The 21,767-nt window shown below is 39.5% G+C and overlaps 1 protein-coding gene across 1 annotated transcript in view; it reads left to right on the top strand.

Annotated features, from left to right (window-relative positions):
• The first annotated feature begins 4,557 nt into the window (after window positions 1-4,557).
• Window positions 4,558-21,767, top strand: part of PLPP4 (phospholipid phosphatase 4) — a 45,740-nt gene continuing 28,530 nt past the window's right edge. Inside the window, exons 1-2 of the mRNA XM_088520083.1 lie at window positions 4,558-4,693; window positions 20,952-21,060. Of these exons, the coding sequence (XP_088376209.1) occupies window positions 4,638-4,693; window positions 20,952-21,060 (165 nt within the window). The 5' untranslated portion in view covers window positions 4,558-4,637. The remainder of the gene's footprint in view (window positions 4,694-20,951; window positions 21,061-21,767) is intronic.

Raw genomic sequence — 21,767 nt, 5'->3', positions numbered from 1 at the left:
TTTCATTAAATGGCAACTACTGAAATCCACTGCTATTTTAATGTTTAGAAGAACTGTCTAATTAGGCACGATCATGAGCCGATGGTAGATTGCTTGTGTGGTGACTAAACAGAAATGTTTAATCAATGTTTAGATATGACATCCAAGGCAATTAAGACGTGCTTGATGCCATCAAGCCGACAGAGGTTTGTAATTCCTTTGAGCTCGCATGGCGCTCATTTCTCACTCATTAGAGCTCCCACTGTGGGGAGAAATCATCTGCAATATGCTTGGACAGCAGGCGTTCCCCCATGGTGGGATCCTTCCAGCTCCCATACGCATCCACGTGGATGTGTACTTAACAGGTAAAACACTTCCAGTCTTAAGTGGCTTCCTCAAAACACATCATGACTCTGGAGTTACCCTAATGATAAATTTGCTCTCAAGATAGACTTGATTTTAGAGACTGTGTGACCTCATCTTTTTCCTTAATTATCTATCTGGCCGTAGATGTCAAGCAACTGGAAACTGCATGTTTTGTTCATCTGGACATTTCTTAGAGTCCAGTCTGTAAGAATTTGAAGCCATGCCAGTTTCCATGTCAACTGAACCCTAAAATGAAATTTGACTGGCATATTGCACTCGATTTCTCATCAAAACTATGAACATTTGACAAAATTATCAAGTATTACTCAAACCTGTTTTAAACATACAAAATTGACGACGCTGGGTCTTGCCTGGTTTCAAAGCTCATTCCAAACTCCTTTAATAGGTTTACAAAGAAATTAATCTCTTGTCTTATTTGTCACGTGAAGAACTAAGATCACTTACAGCCAGCAGTAGGTTTGAGCTATATAATAATAATATATCAGGAATCTGTGTAAGCTATTAGTATATGCCTGAGGCATAATTCTTGCCTTCTGAAAGGAAAGGCTCTTTTTGAAAATATAGTTCCTGACGAATTCAACAGCAGTGGGACTCCAGTGAGGAAGCATAAGGAAAGTTTTCTGTTCTCGGTCACTCCTACTTATTTTATACCATGAAATTATAACCAGCAATGTAACATTGTCAAATCCAATAAGACATTTATTCAGTAAAAAGTCTGAGTAAAATTATAGAGAGGATGGTACAAAAGATGGTGTTTGGCCCATGGCATCACTGTTTCAGGTATTCTAGTCAGATTTTTCTGTAAGGTACCTTAAAATTCTAGGTTTGGCTTCCCCTTTCCTGCATAATCTTAGATCTCAGGGAATCACAGTGGCTATATCCGCACATAGGTAAATACAATGGCTATTTTCCCTCTTGTTTCCCTCCCCTTTGTATTTATGAATATCTAAAGTAGCACACCTAAAGTAGTACAAACCTGTTATGTAATCTTTATCTAGGCAACCAGCTAAAGCATTCTGGAGATGTGCTTTCTATTACACAAATTTACAACAGCAAATACAGGCTAGTTGTTTCTGCAGTGAATCCTAGTAATTAAGAAATGACTTATTCAGGTTTAAGAGCTTCCCATGAGGTACTCATACATATGCATAGACATCTACTCAGAAATAAATTATGTACCTATCCCAAATTTCTTATTCTTTTCATTCTTCATAATGTTGTTTTAGGTTAAGTCCTACAAAACACTGAAAGATAGAAAGAAGAGAGCTGTGGAACTACACAGTTCTGGTGAAAATTCAGAGGAGAAGAAAATCTGTAGCTCTTGTTTATTGATTTATGTGAATTAGTAATATTGGTGTATCTTAAAGGAAGAGTTTCATGTAGCTAATGTCATCTCAGAATCAGACACTGACATAGGTAAACGTGTATACAAAGTTCTCTGGTTTTTGTTGGATATTCAGGCACAAAAAAAAGAGCTTGTCTGCATAGGATGAAGTACAAATGTGCTTGTGTTTGCAGTTTAACTGCCTATAGTTTCAGGACAGGGAAAGAATTGTAAAGTTTATCTGTGAACACATGACAATGTTATGGACAAGAAATAATAAATGTATGATAAAAGATAGTGAAATATATTGGATAACTATTGGGCACACAGTCATCCGCCCGTAAAAACTTTATGGACATACAAGATTCCACAACTTACAAATCTTAAGTATGAGGCAGACCACAGTATTTCTGGTGATTTATTTATTTATTTATTCTTTTTATTTATTTATTTTGTCGTTGATATTCCAGAAGAATTACAAGCCCTCAGGAAACAGTCAGAAAAACACCTTCTGCAGTATGAGTTCTTACTATCCTTGAGGTTTTTGCTATGACCTTTCTGCTATGAGCTTGTTTTCCATGGCTTTTTACCTGCTTTGGTGCAAAATCGGTCTTTTTTTAAACTGACTTTACCAGGAGCTGCACAACTTTGCTCGTAGGCAGGGAAGAAGCTCTCGTGCTTCCTGCTGCACTGACCCAGAGCTGCAACCAACAGCAAAGGGGTGATGACAACGTGACAAGAGTTCATGGTGACACCCAAGCCCCTCAGAACCTGCAGCAGTGCCCTGACCCTGCCCTGCTCCTGCTCCAGGGATGTAGCTTCAGGACACCATGTTGTAGCCTTAAATCCTCACCTGTTATCTCTGTATCTCACTTGCTTGGTTTAAAAGTCAGAACAAGTTTTATCCAACTGCCAGCTCCAAGTTCAGTCTGGCTTCCAGCAAAATCAATCTGGGGCATTTATGCTTCATAAATCATCATCAGCTACGACATATGAGAGAATCAGAGCACTGCAAACAGAGAGCAGCAGGAGGACACTTCTTTTTAATTTTTAAACCTATAATAGAGATATTTCTTAGCTCTGCTGCTAAGAGTTAAATGATTTCAAACAATAATACTGACCAGAGAGGAAAATTCCCTCTTCTGTACCTGTAAGGATATAGCATAGTCTGAGGAGCTGCAGTGTCCAGAGGCTAAGGCAAGAGACAGTGGAACAGATACTTTCAGCTCCAAGATGAAAGCATAAAAGATGCTTGACAAATGTTATATCCATGGTGTCTGGGTGCTCACGCAGGGCAAATGCAGCTTCTGTATTTCTGCTACCTGGCACCTCCACAAGAAACACCTCAGCACAGGCTGCCACTGATTCACACAAACTATGAGGCTATTCCTATAAGGAAGGAGTATTCATAAAAGCAAACTTTTTTTCTTGTATAAACCTAGCAACAATGTGTGTTCACATGGAGTGAAGATTCAGTAGTAGAAGACAAACCAACAGAGTTTTAAGAGGAGGGAGACATGCCTTCAGCAGCAAGATACACTCATTTCACAAATTGGCTTTATGTTTCCTGAACCAAAATCACATTGATTTTCAAATCAAAAATGTAAAGAATTGCTCAGTGTTTATCTTGAAAATCTGTGGAACAAGACCTATACAGGAGGCAGGTCTCATTTAAGTAACAGCATTTCAGGTGGGCTCTCTCTCAGCAACTGCCCATCTCACACTTGTGTTTTCTGAGCTTCTGTTGCTCTCCCTGCAACAAACCCTGGAACCAGCCCATACTGTTTAGCTGCTCTTAGTAGGGAAGCTTGTGCCTTTTTGCTCTTCCACAAGCACGGTCAGTAAATGTTATGGTACATGGTAGTTAATTCAGAGTTTAAAGCCTTCATCTGATAGAGAATGGGTATATTAGGCAGATAGCTTTAGACCTCCCTAGCATTAATTCTTCAGCGATGATGCTGTAGTAAAGTTCATTCCCTAATGCACTTCTGAGGGCTGCTTGTAACTATGTGAGCTCCGAAGATCTACAAGCACTTTCCTGAAGGACCTGCCTTCAAAGGATGTAGAAAGCAGAAAATTAAATACATTTAAATATGAATTAGTTTGCTGCACTTAATGACTTAAGCTTGAATTTGTCTTACAATTACAATGTTCAGAGTTTAATCTCTCCCTCTGGAGTTAAATGAACTCTGCAAAAGTGGGCTAAGGCCAGGGCTAAGTGGGCTAAGGCTAGAGGTGTCTCGGAGAGGCTGGAGGGGGAAATCAAGGCAGTGGTTGTTTTACCACCTTTGTCTCATCCCAGCAATCTTCAGCCCCACATGACCACCTCTTCCACTGATTTATAGAGTTGGACTAGGCTCTACAAGAGGCACTGAGTCAAAACAGCATTTTAGGCTATAATCTTGCATATTGACTAGGTGAGGCAGAGGTGATGTTGCAGGTTAGTGGCATTAGCAAGAAGCAGCAGAATTTGAAAAAACACGAATGTCTGAGTGGAAAGCCTGTCGCAGGCAGCTGACACACTGCGGGAACCGCTCCAACACGGCTCATCCTTCACGCGGGGGTTACATAACGGCTCCGTGGCAGCTCGGGCTGCATTCGCCCGGCGCACAAAGCGCCGGCAGCCGAAGCCTTTAGGAGCCACCGCTGCATCTTTGCCCGGTGCTGCTGCTGCTTCCCCCTTGCTCGGCTCCTCCGGGACCCGCCGCGGCCGCCCCGGCTCCTGCAGCGGCGGCGGCAGCGGCAGCGCGGGCAGGAAACCCCCGGGATCGCCCCGGCGCCGGGGGCCGCCCCCGCTCCGCGCTCCGCGCTCCGCTCCGCCCCGCGCTGCGCGGGGGGATGGCGGCGCCGCGGCCGCAGCTCGCGGGGCTCTGCGCCGCCGCCGCCGCCTTCCCTCGGGGCTGGCGGGCGGCGTGAGGCGGCCCCGGGACCCCCGCCGGGACCCACGATGCGCGAGCTGGCGATCGAGGTCGGCGTGAGGCTGCTGCTCTTCGGCGTCTTCGTGTGAGTGTCGCGACCGGGCGGAGGGGGGAAACTTCTGCCGGGGCCGCTGCCGCCTCCCAAACTGCCTCAACTTTGCTGCGCCCGGGAGCCCCGCTCGCCCTCGGCCTCCGGCACCCGCCTCTGCCCGCCCGGGGCTCGCGTTGCCCCGCGCTGGGACCCTGGGGATGTGCCGAGGAGCGGCGGGATTTTATTTTTTTCCCCTCTATCGGAGAAACTGCTGCTTCTGAGAGAGAGGTGCAAAAATATCTAGTTGCTTGCATTTTCTTTTTTCTTTCCCCCGCTTTTAGGCGATTATGGGTTTTAATCCGCGGTCCGGTCTGTAAATGCTGCTGGCTCGGCTGCTTGCAGCACGCGGGAGCCGCAGCGAGCGCCGCGCTACGGGAAGCTGTAGCGGGAGCATTTCAGTTTCTTAATATTTAGAGATGAATACTCTTGGTCTCTGTCATGCCTCTAAAAATATTAGAGAAACTGGAGCAGGTTCTCTGACCCAGTGCAGGTTGCTGACACTGTTTACTCGCCTGCTTAGCCATGTGTCTGTTACAGGTGCCTGCATTAATAGCCTAGGGTAGCTATTAAGTCGTGATGCCGAGTTACAGGTAGTTGTACGGGAATGCTTTGATTTGATTTCTGGCTGAATCTCTCATGGCTAACGAATTATTTGCTGAAGTTCCTGATACTTGAATTTTTTCTCGGAGCTCATTTCTCTTGAATACTGATGCAGATCTTTTATGAAAAATGCAACATGTTTGATAAAAGTGTCACCCTCTTCATTTTAGGATAGACTTTCATACCTTCAAAAACCTGCAAGGTACCTTTCATTCCCTCCCACTAAGTTGCATCTAGTCCTGTTGCTTTTAAAATAACTCTTTTCTAGAATAGATAGAAAAACAGCTTGAGTGAAGACCTCAGAACCTGGTGTTATATCAAAACCCTGCCCCCAGTTATGATTGCAGGTGTATTTCATCACTTGCACCACCAATAAGAGATCTTTTAATATAGCTTTTTTCCCCTAACAGGATAAGAATCCTAAGTAGTATAAGTATTATAATTAGTAATTTCTAAGTTATGCTTGTCATTGCTCTCCCATTTCATCTCAAAGAGTCTGTGATTATTTTGCTCCTTACCTTATGCAGTAGCTCTAAAATGAACTAGAAACCTTTGGTCGCTAGAGGAAATGCTCTCACTAGAATCACCATAATGCCAAAAGGCAAATGACTAAGCAAACAATTTTCACATTTTAATGTGGTTTCACTCCTGCCTTCCTTGAATTCTGGGGAGCAATTCTGTCATTATAATATTGTCAATGCTCTAAATGACCTGTAGAAATTGTGATATCTAAAAGTGCCACTTATGAATCATTATAAATTGCCACAAAGGTAGGTATTTAGCTTCTTGAAGGCTGGCACTTTATATTTTTATAATTTATGTGTTCAGATAACTTTGTTCTTAAGTATTGCCTTGGAATAGGTTTTTTTCCACCAATTTTCTCAAGAGATCTCTCTTCATCTTTTCAGGTACATAAAAATCTGTAACATAAAAAGGTATTAGGTGTGCTTATCCAATGAGAGCATCTATTTCTAAGGAGTGTTGACATCATTCAAATGTCTTTTGAAGAACGAGTAATTACTAGTAAACTGGGAAGCCTTGGAATTGGAATCCAGGCAGCAGCAATATACGGTCTGCTGCAAAAGCTGTTTCTAGGAATAGAAAGGCAGGGTGGTTCCCCTCCCTCTTGGAAGTCATTTACACCAATGATTTGAGTCTAGGTCTGAAATCTTCTCTGTTGAGGCCCAACTGTGGCATAGGTATTTGTCCACTAGGAACTGGACGGAGGAAAATTACTGAATTCTGAAAAGATGATGATGACTTTGGGTCACTATCAACATTTACAATATTAGAAGTCCGACCTTGAAGAGAATGGTTCCATAGCTCATTGCCAATCAGATGGACCATCTGTGCCTCCCAGATGTCTTTTTAGCATCCTCCTACTGATTAATATAAGTCAGAGCAATGTTTTGCAATGTTAAGATGCAAAAGGGAAAGATATTCTGTGTTGTAGTCTTTGTCATTTATCAATGTCATTTAATAAAAATGAAAGTGTAAAAACATATGTTGATGGTTCTTGGAATTGACTGTATTGCTGATTTGAATGTATTCTGCAACAACCACCTTCTCTGTACTTAGACTCTGGCAACTTTCTTCTTTCCCAGTGGTCATCATTAGGAACTTTAATCATTCCACTGAAGACAAAGAACTACATATCTCCCATATCAAGGAACTATATATCCTCCTTTGTCATGCAAATGTAGGCTGTTGCAAATTATATGTTTTTGATAGTTCTATATAGCTTTGGATGAATAATACTTCAACAGACTTTAAATAATAATAATGAGATACTCTATTCTTAGGTATTGCAAAGTGTTCAGTTAAAGTTCGGTTTAGGTATTGAAATTAAGGAACTCCAGCTTTAGTGCATTTACAAAGATCAAGTCCTGAAGGTTATCTTAGCTCTCAGGATTTACTGCTATTGAAAGAAAGATTAGTTAGAGGAGATTTATCTGAAGACTTCAAGCTGTCTGAAATTCAGCAGCACTAATTAAAGAAATGGTTGTGTGGGAAAACATACTTGGTGGCCACTTTACTGAAGGGGTAAGCAGTTGTTCTTTGAGTATCTTTAGTAAAAGAGCCCTGCAGTCATGAGTTGTGGACTGTAGAGAGGATAGTGTTATTCTTGATTGGCTGTGCAGATTTTCCCAGTTGCTCAAGATGAACAAAATCATCTTCATTTTTAAAATTTTCAGTATTACACCTTTTAATAGGGCTGAATTCATCGTAATGGGTATAGGTGGTGTACTGCTTCTTGGGCAAAGACATTTCTGACTGTATAATTTGACCAGTGAGGTGCTTTAAGTGAAGATATTCTATGTACAGTGTCAAATATCCCTATAGTTAAACCTTAACTTTAGCTGAGAAGCAATTCTCATTTCTTTCTTTTGTTTGCTAGATACTTTATTGCTTCATTAAAAAGTGTCTGTGCATACAGAAATGGATTTTCTCTCATGTAAAGTCCCAGAAGTAGAAAGGTTTATTGTTTCATGTACCAGTTGTGAGCATGTACTTTAGCTGAGGAAAAAACACAATATGAGGGATGATTGGGCTAGGATCTTGCAGATCCGTTTTGTTCATTTTTTCAGTTATTCCTATGACTTGCAGCATTTTATGATGCCTGATTGATGTCATACATAATCAGTCTTTCATCTGCTCCATGTGGGTAGTGGTACTCGACATTTATAGAATGTTTGATGCATCAGAGTTGTTTTGAATCAATTGTTTTTGTTAAGTTAAGGAAACTATAGAAGGATATTTCTGAGCAGGTCTGATCTTTTGTAGAGGAATGATGATGTCCTAAGAAGAAGAGATGCACTGAGTGGTAGTTCTGAGCGTGCCTGTAATTGGCAGTAGAAATGCCCTAGTTTAATAGTAAACACAGGTTGTTCTGCTTTAGATATGTCCTGCAAAGAAAACTTTCAGCTGTTTTGGACATTTTAGAAGATGACAGCATTGAAGGAAGATATGAGAATTGATGGTATATTTAGTAAGATGACTTTTAGTGTCAACAATGTATCCCTGATGTTTGTGGAGCTGTCTAATTGATTAAAAAGGCAGTCTTTCAAGGATTGCTTCATCAAACCTTGAGCTCATCAGTGAGTGTGATGTGATTAAAATATAAATGTCATTCAGGGTAATTGGGTATCTTCCCCACAGAACAGTCTCATTAATGGTCTCCCCTGGGGATAAATGTTTATCTGCAGGCTTATACGCATATATACATCGCACACGTAAGTGCACAATCTTAACTAATGTTGGCGTCTTTCTGGTGGTACATGGTATAAGTAAATACAGACAAGTTAGACGTCTTATAAATTTTCAGTAGTAAGTTATTAATTATGAAAAGGGTGATTTAGGCTGGAAACCTCTTCCTGTAGTAGCGTTTTCTGTCACGGATGGTCATTTTCTGGATATTCGGCATATAAGTTGCCTTCTTGAGTGATACTATGTGTTGTCTTGTTAACACAGAAAATCAACTAGCTGAGGCCGTTCCATAATGCTTCAGTTCTAATTTTTTCTTTCCCCACAGTTTGAGTTCTCCTCTCTGTCATACCTGTAGGGTTTTGGAGGATAGACCCTTGAGGTGAGAACGATGAATAGCCACAGATCCGTAGGTAATCGAAATAAAGCAGTGCCAAAAAGAAAACACTGGTCTGAGACAGTGTTCCTGACTCTGACACAAACTTGCTGCCAAACTGCAGAAATCAGCTGCACTAAGTTTTTGAAGATTTAAAGTTGAGCTTTCCAAATAGAACTTCTTATTTGCACACTTGAATTTTTCTTTTTGTCTTTATTTTCTACACTTGAGAATTTTTTAATTCTGCCTGACTGACCTGGAACCAGATTTTTGGATTTTGATCGTAAAAACCTTGGACTTGAATTACCCTCCCTTTCTATGCAAGAAATTAGAGTACAGAATAATCTATTTCTCATCTGTTGCTTATTCAAATGATAAATTCTTTACAGTGTGAACAGTAGTCAGATGAACTGAAAATGGAACTTATTTTTTGGTGTCAGTTTGACCAAAAAGTAATAATAATAAGTAGTAGGAATATCAAAGTAGTTGATTACTAATCCTTTGAAAAATAGCTACTGTGTTGCAAACAAGATCATTCTTAAGCACGGAAAAGATTAAGCTCAGCTGTTTGAAGTCGAGTTCACAGTTCTGGAAATAACCTGCTACACAAAAGACTTCCTTGCCTCTCTGCCACTTCGGAGTGCAGAGCATCTATCAGAGGGCGCATATAGAGCTCCAAAGGGAACAGCAGGACTTGTCACAATCTCCTGCACCTTTGAAGTGATGAAAGGCTTCAAATGCCATAGAGCTGCTGGAACTTGCTGATTGCAGCTGATATATCAGAGTAACCCGAATGTTAACTTTGCTCGGCTCTGTCTCCTTGAGAGGTTGCTGTAAAAACAAAAGGCCATAAATACATATTATACCTAGTGTAATATGAAGTACACAATAAAATGGCTGTGTGCCTGTCCTAATATCTATGAAATATCACCAAACTGGTAGAGACGCTCAGTAAAGTACTTGCAGTTCTACTGAGCTGAAGCTTCTGTTTTCATTGTTTTCATATTTTATTTATTAAAAGTAGGGTAGGATTTTATGACTTTTATAAAAGTTATTCAGGAAAAGACATTTTTTCTCCCACAGGCTTCTGTATGTGCATTGGCCCCTTAATAGGGTAGGATTTACAAGTGATGTCCATAGCAGAACTCCCAGCTGAATGCAAGTTAAAGGGGATAATTTTTGCAAATATCAAAGCATCTGCTCCATCTTTGTGACCAGTGAATGATCACTCTGTTGTCAATGGATCTTATTTACTTACTGACTTTTGCACTATGGTTTTATTTTCTCTCAGCCCTGATTGAAGACTTTCTGTAGTGTAAGACTGACTTGGTTTCTGTAGGGGATTTTTTTCTTTAGAAAACTGAATTTTGTATTTTGATCTAAGCACTGTCAACCTGTGGCACTACTATATTTCTCGTTGCAAGATTTTCCACAAAATGTATGGTCTTGTTGCTGAGAATGCACTCGTGCCTAACTCCTGGCACTATATACCTAAATCTTTATAGTCTCCCAGTCTGGTGATGACTTTGAAATGTGAGTACTCAGAAATAGCTGGCAGAATTAATGATACTGAAAGTGAATTAAGGGTTAGATTTAGTATGTCTCATGTTTTTTTCTATAGTGAACACGATGCTAGTATTGAACCGGGGAAGTCTGAGGGCTGCATCTACATGAGCATGGATCGGTGGATAGAGAAAAAGCTAAAATCAATGCATTCATCCCTCCTTAGAGTATTGGTTGTGATCCACTAATGAACATCAGGGATTTACTACTTGAATGATTAAGGAAAGCTTCAATGGGTTTTGAATTGGAATAACTGCTTTGCAGATGATCCAATTACTTTGTCTTCATAGAATAGAAAAAGTTGTCAGTGGATCTTTTGTAGAACTTGAAATACCTTAAAAACGTGAGCAATTATTTGAGCTATTTTCCATTCCTGTTTTTTTATCTCTGTCTAGTAAATTTGTAATGCGAGAAATTGTGACTGATCTCGATGATTCTGTGGAAAATTGCTTTGGGGTGTTTCTTTGTTGTAAATCAGACTTCATAGTCATTGTATATTGTATTTGATTATTTCTCTGCATTACAGAACACTGTTAGCTTTTTACTATCTGAGTAGTCAAATTTTTGTGTTAAAATATCACTGAACTTTAATTAAAAGAAAATTGCGCATAGGGAAGATGGAGTAAGTGTGACTTGCACTATTGCAGGCTGGTAGGGTAACAGGTTAGAAAAACTGGTGGTTTCATAGTACATGGCAGATTAAGATTACTCATGTAAGTGAACTGGAAAGACCTTGGGAGGATTGGGAAAAATAGTAGGAGGAACATAGAAAATATGATTTCTGAACAAAGATAGAAACAGTTTTGTTTACTATGTCTCCTCAGATTTCTAGATTAGAAGTTAACATCTGTGAATGACTGCCATAAAAAAAAGATAAAGGAGGTAAACAATTTTTCATGTCCTCTGGGTCTGTACAAGAAACAATGATTTTTAGCTGTAGCAGGGAAAATACAACCTGATGGTAAGGCTATTTAAAGCCTGGAATAGATTGCTTGAGGCAGACGTAGGGTCTCCACCTCTGGATGTTTTAAAAACAGATTATGCTAACGAATGTTGGGAGTTTTGGATAAAGTTGAGGCTACTTAGTAGCTAGGAGGTAGACTGGATGGCTTCTAAGCTGATATGAACCCATGTTAGTGGGTTGGTGTTTATACTGCCTTAAGAAACTGTCTTAGTGTGTGAGGAAAAGTTGGAAGGATTTACAGCAAAATTTCTTGTAGAACTTTGGTTCATGCTGATGAGCAGAAAAATCTACCGTGTCACTCTCACAAACTTGAATACAGTGGCAGAGACCAAGGATGTTCTCATGAGCTCTGTGGCTGGAGGACGTTGTCCTGTTAGGTATCAGCTTCTACGTATTCTGCATTGAGTAGATTGTGGAGAGAATGAAACCCTAGATTAGAATTTTTTACTTTGCTTTTCACTTTGCAGTCTCATAATTCAATATTTTTACTGTATTTTGAGTTGTCACCATCCTTCCTTAGAATATACAGTGAAGGTTTAACTCTCAGCTCAGAAGCACTTCATTTTTGAAAAGTGTTTGTGTTATATGTATCGCTCTGCTTTTCCCCCTGTCTTCTCTTCCCCTATTAAGATGACCTTTGTTAAATAGCTTGTATGATAAAGTATATTTAACAGAGATAGAGCATAGAAGCAACAATAGCATAAAACATGTTTTTATTCATTAAGATGACAGATAAGGCAATAAAAAAACCAGGAGCCGATAGTTTTTAGTTAGCTATATTACTGTAAGACTGCCATAATTGATTATTTATATTAAAGTAGTGCAGATATAGTGCATCACTTCAAGTACATGGACATAAGCAGCAGCTCTGGCTGGCTTGCCTTGGTATTTAAGTACTGGCCCCACTGCTCTGTGTGAGCAGCAGTCACAAGAACTGGGCTGCTTTTTCACTTAAGGAGAGGGTAAATGACAGAATTAGTGTCCTCCTTTTTTCACAGCTACTTATTACATGTTCTGCTGAAGCAAAAGCTGCAAAGATCTCTTTCTGTACTAGGTCAAAAGGTTTAAAGGTATAAAACCAGCCAAGGTATAGCAATTGGGCTTTGCAGTAATTTTTCTTTTCTGTTTCTCTATAGCCAGTCTGTCTTGTGCTCTTCTGTTCAAAGCTGCAATGCAGCATGACCATCTCTTCTTTTCACATTGCTCATTTCCAGACATTCCACTTTAGTTAGGAAGAAATGATCACTAATAAATTGCAGTTAAGTAGTTTAACTCCTGGATAAGTGTTTTTTTTTTTTTTTCCCTGCTATTGCATTGAAATTTTATAGGTTTAGTCACTTCTCATTCATACCGCCATTAACGATGTTTACCAATATTCAGGTGCTACTCTCATTCAGACTGCTTAGCCACTTAGTAAGTAAAACTTCCAGTCTGGAAGCTCCTGGATTCTTTCCTGGTGCTGTTAACGTATGTTCAGATAATCCTTGTCTTTTCCTCTTAGGTCTCATAATACCAAAGTAATGTAACAGAAAAAAAAAATCGCTTGTCCAGAGATAATTTAATGACAGAATCTGAGAAAGCAGTTGACAAATGATTTAGGGACTAAAGAATTTGACGATAAATTCTTAAACTTTAGGCTATTTTTTCAGCTTTGTGAAAGGAGTGCTGGTTCCCTATACCGTGTAAGAAGATGCTCTAAGGCCACTTGTATCATCTCATAAGCAGCAGGACCTCTGTTGTGGATGTTTGCTGTCATATTTTTTCAGAACTGAGCTTTTAACTTAGCCCAGACTCTCCTGCAATTGTCTTCTCATTGAATGATTCATATCGTTTCTTGAATCTGGATCAACCCAGGAAGGGAAAATTTGACCTGAAGTGTTGGCCAGGTTGGGTCCGTTTTTCACCCATTTTGTCCTTAAGGCAGTAGGGACACATGTAGCCCAAGCCACATCCTGCAGCAGATTAAAACCTAATGCTAAACACAATGCAAATGGAGCTCCAGATATAATTCTAGAGAAGGGTCCAGTGGCTAAATGACCAAACCCTGGTTGGCCCAGATGCCATCATTTAGACACATTCTGGATGGAGAAGCTGTGGCACATCAATATTGGCCTTGTTGGCCCACTCATAAATAGCACAAGTCAGCATGACTGGACTGCCAGCTGCAAAAGTGGGACTGTTTAGCTTTGGAAAAGTCACATCTGGACATAAAGTTGCTTAAATCAGTGGATATATGAGAGAGACCTGGGAAACTTGCCCGCATAGTCAGAGCAAAGTACTGCAAACTGTTTCTGTTCTCAGCATGCCTGGTAAATATGACAGCCAGGATAATATTTTCTTTATATTGCCTCAGAATTTATTTTGAATACACTCTTAATCAAAATGATTTCTTATATTTTTGAAGGCCTGATACGGGTGTGTGTGCCAATTAAATGTAGCATTGCAGTTGCTAATTTAAAATATTCAAAAATAGTTTCAAGTGATCCTGATTAATCTGAAGCCAAACATACTCCTGAGAGCCAGTTCTCTGCTTGCCTTGCCTTTAAAGAAAAATAGAAAAAGATTTAAAGTTTCTCTGATTCTTCTTACATTTCCATATCCCTAATTTTCCCTGGTTGATAAATGGAAAAAAAAAATAACAGCTTTTCTGACCTTCTCCTACTTACTCTCACAAATCACTTCATTTGCTTTATAATTTATGCTTTCATTGGTCTCCTTTAATTACAGGCAGGGCCAACTTGTAGATTTTTTGCTTTATGTGAATCAAAGTTTTCGTATGCCTTGCTGGAGAAAACTGCTTAGTTTTCTAAAAGTGCTCTTAAATTAGCAATGCTTCTTCAATCAAGATATTCACAATAATTTTAGGATTGCAAATTATTATTTTATTTATTTATTTTTGCTGGAAGTGTAAATACTAAAAACACCTTTTTCAGGGGCAGGAATAGTTTACCTGGCAAATCTGTGGCCACTACTGGAGAAGTGTTCTAATCTTAGCAGCGTCTGTCCTAATCTGCAAGTTAAACTGCTCCATTGCCTTTCCTAATTTATTTTAGCAGCTTTTTTTCTATGATATATTTTGCTAGTTACATCAGCTTTCATCATTGCAGTGTTTTCTGAGGATGAAGGAAGTCCTGGTCCATGCTGCGAGGCGAATGTAAGCTGTCCACAAATGCTTGTGTAAATGATTAAATGTGGAACAAGGGGATACAACATGGAAGAAGCTCAATGGGAGCCAGGGACATCTTAGACTGATGGCGTGTTTTGCATCATTACTCAAGTTTGAATTCCAAAGTCTCTTCTTTGCGTCCCCAGCTGTCCCAGGGTTTAATTCCCATGCCTTTTGGCTCCTACCTGCATAAAAATATACCCCCAAGATTAGGACTGAGGAAGATCCATACACTGCAATTAGAACTGATGTTTTCAGATGGTGGGGTGAAGCCTTCATTTCTGGTTTCTCAGAAAACACAGCAATCTAAAAATGCTCTATTCTTGCGTTGTTCCTGGAGCTATACTGGGAACTGGATCAGGACTGAACGAAGGAAGCATCCTGTAGCATTTCTTTCTTACAATTTATTCCCTGCCAGAACACCCTCAGTCTTCATAAATACTTGCCTCTAAACAGAGAGTTTCTGCAAATAGAGAGACACCAGATTTTCTCATTTCTGCAGCAATAAAACAGTTTCTGAGTTATTTCTGTAAGGTGTTGCTGGTGAATGCAGGACAGTCGAAGCTAATAAAGCTCCATATTAGGTGTATTAGGTGCACGGCATTGGATTCAGAAGTACATAATGCAGCATTTTAGCTGCTAAATTGATGGAGATAAAACTTTCTTTTTATTGATCCAGCTGCTTCTGTATCTCTTCTCAGTGCAAGTAAAAATTACTTAACAAACGAGTTTCTTTGCAGCGGCAATATAGTAACACATTTCCATCCAATCATATGAGGTCACACAAAATTAACTTCTGATTTTATGTGTTTCTTGCACAATTAGTCTTCATTGCAATATAACTTTTCATATATTTTGTAATTTTAGCTTTTCACTTTTTATTCCTATGGAAAAGTTAAAGCCATTGCTTTCCTGCACAGATGCTTGTTAGCCATGGATACCTGGCAGATGCAAATACGAGTGCAGTTAATGAGCTACCTGCAGCATTAGATGTCTCACTTCTAATGCCAGAAATAGGCACTTCTGGCTGCAATGATTTTGTTGGAAAGTAGTGCAAATGACAGAAGATCTCTTGATATCCAGCATTGTGCTTTAGCTATAGCAAAACTTTCTTTCTAGCAGAATTTGTTACAGAAGTTGTTTTTAGTGTCAGCTTCTTGGTGAAATTGCAGTTTGGTGTTAAGAATCAGGCCTGGGTCACCCCCTCAGACTCCAATATGCAGCTCTTTTCTGATGGCTGAGAGGCTGTGGGTTTCCCAAGTGACTATAGAAATTAAATAAGAGATAGATTTCTTTCCTCATGTTAACCTCTGGGCTAACACAAAGCTATCTCATCACACTAATGGAAGCAGACAGTGGCGTTTCAGAAATTGAAACTCCTCTAACATCTATGAGGTGAGCAGAAGGGGAGTGATAAACCATGGACACGGTTGCCTTATCACTGCTTCAGTTCTGCTAAGTGAATTTTTGTGTTCCAATCACACACCATTTCAGCCTTCCGTGTTTTGTCTCTCTTTGCCAGAGTCCCTAACAGAAGCACAAAAAAGTTATGCCTTTTTTCTCAGTGTTACTACCTCAGTGGAAGAAAGATAGAGTGTTTTCAAGTTATTTTCCGAGTATCTGCGGAAGTAAAATGACACAAATTTTGCTTTTGCAGTTATTAGGATGTTGCAGATAGCATGGAGCACTTGCAGGGCTGGATTCAAATCTGAGCAGAGACGATGTAAATAGGGAGCATTCAGTGCAGTACAAGGCAGTGCAAACACTGAGTTTTTCCTGCTTAACCAAGGTCACTTGTTTGAAGTCCCTCAAGGAAATTCTTTACTTTCAGAATATCATTTTCCTGTCTCTACAGATGTTGCACCCTGCTGCTCCTTGGCTCATCTTTCAAAAGTTGGGTGCTGCGAATGGGCTGTGCGAGCTTCTTTCCCCGAGTTCTGCTCTGTATTCAGGCCAACCCATGGAGATCCCTGGCAGCTTCAGCCTTGCTGATGCTGCTCACAGTAATGTATTCTAGTGTCAGGACAACTGATTGCACAATTTAACATGGCAGATACACTATAAAAGCTTTTACTGCTGGATTTATGACATGAAAGTTATGGTGGCTTTGGATATATTTAGAGAGAGGAGCACTCACGTAAGGAGCTATCTCTTCCTTGCTTACTTGGAGGAGGAATTGCATATGAAGCCCTATCAGGCTCAGATCTACCTACCAACAGGTAATGCTTGAAAAAGAGGAAATGCAGTCACTAGGTACATGGTATAAAAGCCTTGGTGTCACCATCGCTGGTTCCTCTTCACCATCTGTCAGATCTGATGCTTGTTGTGCGACATGGTGCTGAACGTCCTCTCCTCTTGTTTCTTACCTTTTGCCACTTGCTATGTGGTAGAGACACGGTGTGCTGGAAAGAAGATGAATTCCTAGAAAATAAATGAATCCTTGTAACGTAAAAACAAGGAGGAAAAAAGAAAAGGGGGGTGGCAGCGGGGACAATGCTGGAAACCATCCCTAAGCCTCTAATATGCAGTGGATGATTCTGATGAAGAAGACATGAGGTCCCCAAGATTGCCAGGGCTGAAGTCCTTTGACAGACTCTCCTCCCTGCTACCACGTGTGTGGTTTCTGAGGGTACAGCTGTCAGCTGGTGACATTCCTTTAGCACCAGTAGATGTTCCTAAGGCGAAGACTTTCGGATTTCACTGCAGGTAACTTGTACCTGGTGCTCCCAGGGCAGAACTGGGGTTGGACTTGGTCTATCCCATTCTTGATGCTCTATTTGGAATGGAATTTTCTACCATCATCACTTAAGTTTCTACTTTACCAACTTTGTCATTTCGGTGCTGCTTATGATTTTTTTTTTATGGCCCTGTCAGTGAAGTAGCTGCATTTCTGCAACATGTTTTAGATGCTGCACTGTTCCATGGTGCTTAATAATGTGTGGCTTGGGACAGGGAAAGTCAGTAACTTGTCAAAAGGCACATGTGTTTCCCAGACAGCTCCCTTGTAACGGAAAATCTTGTTGTGATTTATTTTTCCAGCAAGTCTGTGGTCAAACAAACTTAATTTTATTTTCCTTTAATAAAGCAAATTGTAGACATCTCCATAAGGCTGGCAGTGACTGTCCTCTTCTGAAGATGATGAATTATGATTATCAACTTCTACTTAATTTGCAATTAGTAATTGGACTGAGAATACCAGCTTCACCTCATGAACTGTGACAGTACAGGACACCTTTTACTCCATGGAAACTTCCGATATTCTAGTGAATAAAAAACTCCATGCAATACAAGAATTCCCATGAAGGGAAGATAGTCTAGCATGGCATGTCTTTTTTTAGTTTCTGCTTATTTTTCTTGCTCAGTTTAATCTGTTTGTTTATGTTGCTGTATGCCCTACCTTAATGCAGCTGTCTGTGTGTCTTCTACTTCAGATCCTCAACTGGCAAACTGTTTTGGGAAGGATGTTGTGGCTCTGGAGGTGTTCGTACATCTATGTTATAAAAATTATATTGGCAAACATATTCTGGAAGCATGCCAAATGCTTTTTCTGGCCAGATTCATTATTATTATGTTGAAAAAATATTTTTACTTTTTGCTTTGTTAATTATAGTGAATTCGTTTTGGCTCTTAGACGACTCTTGGAGATGAAAGTGTTTCTATAACATGAATTTTTTATAACTGTCAAGAAATTTCCACAGGAGAAGCATTTGGAAATTGTGTCTATACATATATTCATCATAATGAGGAAACAAAAAATTATAACTGATGCCTCCAACTCTTGATGAGAATGTAGTTAATTTGCAAACAGAAATAGGGGTTTAGCTCATTTATAAAGCTCAACTCATCTAATGAAAGGACAAAAGCAAAATGCACAGATACTTTCAAATTTGACTCCCAGTGGGGCTTCAAGGCACTTCTAAGTACTCAGGCAATTTTGAGAAGTTTGTCAAGCATATTCAATAATTATAGGACACGGAAAACAGCAATTACAGTTCCATGAGAAGCCCTGGGATAGAATGTAGCTTACAGTGTTAAAAAGGTTGAATAGCCTGTTGAATTCACACAAATGCAGCACAGAAATTGGGACTTTTCAGGGAACAAATTACAAAACATCTTAGAAGCACTTAACCCTGGGAAGAGATGAAACAGAGCCTTGCTCATGAATTATCGTGAAGAAACCAAATGACAGGCTCTTTTGCCTGCTTAAATATTTGGGGAGTTGGAGCCACCCCCTTATTAAAAGGGTGCTAGATTATGGGTGCTTGCTGATATCTCTGCAGTGCTACTGTGTGTTTTCTGGCACATTTTCCTACTCACTATACTACTCATATCTCCTTTTTCACTGCTTTTAGTGACTGCTAAGATGGAAGTGAAGGTAATATAATCTGAAGGTCTTTAGAAAAGATCAGTGTTTTTATTTTGGGTAGGGTTTGTAGGCATTAATGTTGGGATGTCCTGGGCTACTGCTTCCGTTGCTTGAAAACCAGTTGAAGGGCTAGAACCAAAGACCATTGAATTAATGAAAGTCATCTTATACTTTAAAAACTCATTGCCAGGCAGGTGTTTTAAAGTCTGGTCTGATAAACCTTAAAAATGGTGGACAAATATGTAAACATGCAGGAAAAAATAAAAGTGGAAAAAAAAAAAGACAAAAAGCTCATGCCAAATTTTCCTGGGCCAATATGAAAAAGCTTTCTAAGCAGCCCACCTGCTGCCGTGGATGTTAATCGAGCTTTCTCAGCAGTGAGCTTGTGTTTTCAATGGTGATGGCAAATTTCTAGAAACATTTCTCCTTAAGGACTACATCTATTACTAATAACACCTTTTAAATAACCTTGTGCTGGCTTATGAATAGTAGTAGACTGTACTCTTGGATAGGACAAGGCAACATAAATCACTAAGTGTCAGACAATTAGAAACCAGTGTGTCCTCATGACTGTTTAATAGAGTACACAGGGAATTGCCTTCAAGCTAGTGAAAACTCGTATCCAGTTGCCCATTGGCGATACTTCAAAAAGAGAGAATTGTTCAGAGTCTTGGCATAAAAATTTAATTGGCAGCTGAGCTCTTGCTGGGGAGGATAGGAGGGTTTTTGTTTTTTTTTCTCCTCTCTCAGTTATAATCACTTTAATTGCTTATATTTCTGTATTTTTCACAATACAAATTGTGAATACAAAATGCTATTATTCAATAAAATAATAATTATCATGCTATTGGTAGCTTTGAAATGAAAATCTCCTTAGAAATTTACAAAGACTGTGAGTATAGAATAATCAGAAATATGGTCTTCAACTGGAATCAGATATCTGTTATTTATTATACTATCATCTCTTAGTGCATGTATTATTTTGCCTTTAAACGACTTGCACTTTCACAGTGTCACATCATGATTCCCCTCAGGGGCCGTGAGTTCGAATCTTCTTTTTGTCAATTTCTCACACTATTTTTAACAAATATTCTTTCATCTCATTTTCCTACCATAAAACAGAGACAGGCAACGAGACGATGGAGGGAAGCCCCAAACCTTTGACTCTGTTGGCGTTTGCTCATGAAGTCAAATGTCTTAATGTCACATTACTTACATGTCTTTAATGCAAAATGCATTAATGCTCAAATAACCATACTGTGATCACTTTGAAGCATATATCCGTGTGTATGGCTTGTTCTTTGTAGTCAGAAGAAATGCATCACTTGGGTATGGTAGAGAGCGGTCTCTGCTCCCCAGCATCCTTGGCTTAGCCCTTAGCTCCGTGCTTTGAGACCTGCCTCAAAATGGAGGCAGCAGGTCCTTGGGCCACTTTGGAAGATGTAATCATTGAAACTGCTGTAATTTGTTGACTGTCCAGATGTGCTTCCACTTGGCTATTTTGGTTTCAGTAAGGGTTGTGAAGTACATCCTGATCCCTGATTGGCATGGTTTTATATCAAGCTTTAAGCCCTGGACAGGGTACCTGTGATCTCTGATGGTCAACTTGCTCGGATATTGGAAGTTATGCCCAAGCCTGGGCAGGTCTTTAAAGGCCAGTCAATACCGATAGTAAAATTTAGGTCTCTTATTTGGAAACAAAATTCTCTCCATTTTCTGGAAATCTGTAATGGCCATTAGTACTCCGGAGTGAAGCTTATGGAATTTTTTATAAAGCGGTAGATTATAGAATTTTAAAAATCATTTTCCTAAGTGTATATTCATGAAGGTTTTATACTAAAAAGCAGTGGTGCAGGATAACAACGTATGAGGATAATTAATGCAGATATTTCTATTATTAACTTTGGGGAGGTTAAATCTGCTGGATTTGTGTGTATGTATTTTTTTTTTTATTTTTCTTTTTTTATTCAGTTTTTAATTTGGAAAAAAAAATCTTTAATTGTTATTTTTTAGCTTTACAGAATTTTTGGATCCATTCCAGCGGGTCATCCAGCCCGAAGAGATTTGGCTTTATAAAAATCCTTTGGTGCAATCAGACAACATACCTACACGTCTAATGTTTGTAAGTACTGGACGTTTGGTCATTTGGGAGCTGCAGTTTTTCATTTGATGAGCAGTGGAAGAGTTTTCGATTGTTTCTTTCAGGCAGACAAAACCTTTGTTTTATGTCAGCTAACAATCCTGAGGTCATGGTGAACTATCAAATCTGTCATAGGGTTGTTAGATTTCCTCCAGCGTTCCCCAGCTCAGTTCAACTTGATATGCAGACTGACTGTCTTGTAACCATGGATTTGATAACCTTTGGTAGCAGGAATGATTAATGATCATTTTAAAACTCCACATAAAGTAATAAGAGTGCAATAATTTAGACTGGTACAGAAATATAGAGAATTTAGCATCTATATTTCAAGGTACTCAAACCAGTCTCAATCTTTGCAAAAGCTTCATCGGTCAAAGTGGAGGTTTCTCAGGAATGAATGGGGCAGGTAAGGTCAGGTGCAGGTACCATAACACCTGAGCATGTTTCCAGTGGCTTCATGAAGCCAGAGTTTTACTTTTAGGTGAAGAGATTGAATTCAAAATAACTGCAAATCAGCCTATGTAATTTGTCTTCACTGTTTTGTTAAAGGTTCAAATCTTCGGGGCTCAAAGCCATGGAAATTTTTAATTAAATGAGGAACAAGATAAGGATACTTCATATTTATAAGACTGCAATATTTACCAACTTTCTAAGAGAGGTCGAGGTCTGTTTTTAAATTTGTCAGCATA

This window comes from Tinamus guttatus, unplaced genomic scaffold (genome assembly GCF_059628265.1).
Source record: "Tinamus guttatus ecotype Peru unplaced genomic scaffold, ASM5962826v1 Tinamus_guttatus_pri_ptg000079l, whole genome shotgun sequence".
Classification (NCBI taxonomy): Eukaryota; Metazoa; Chordata; class Aves; order Tinamiformes; family Tinamidae; genus Tinamus; species Tinamus guttatus.
The sequence above is the reverse complement of the archived record's forward strand: the minus strand, read 5'-3'. Positions and strand labels throughout refer to the sequence as shown.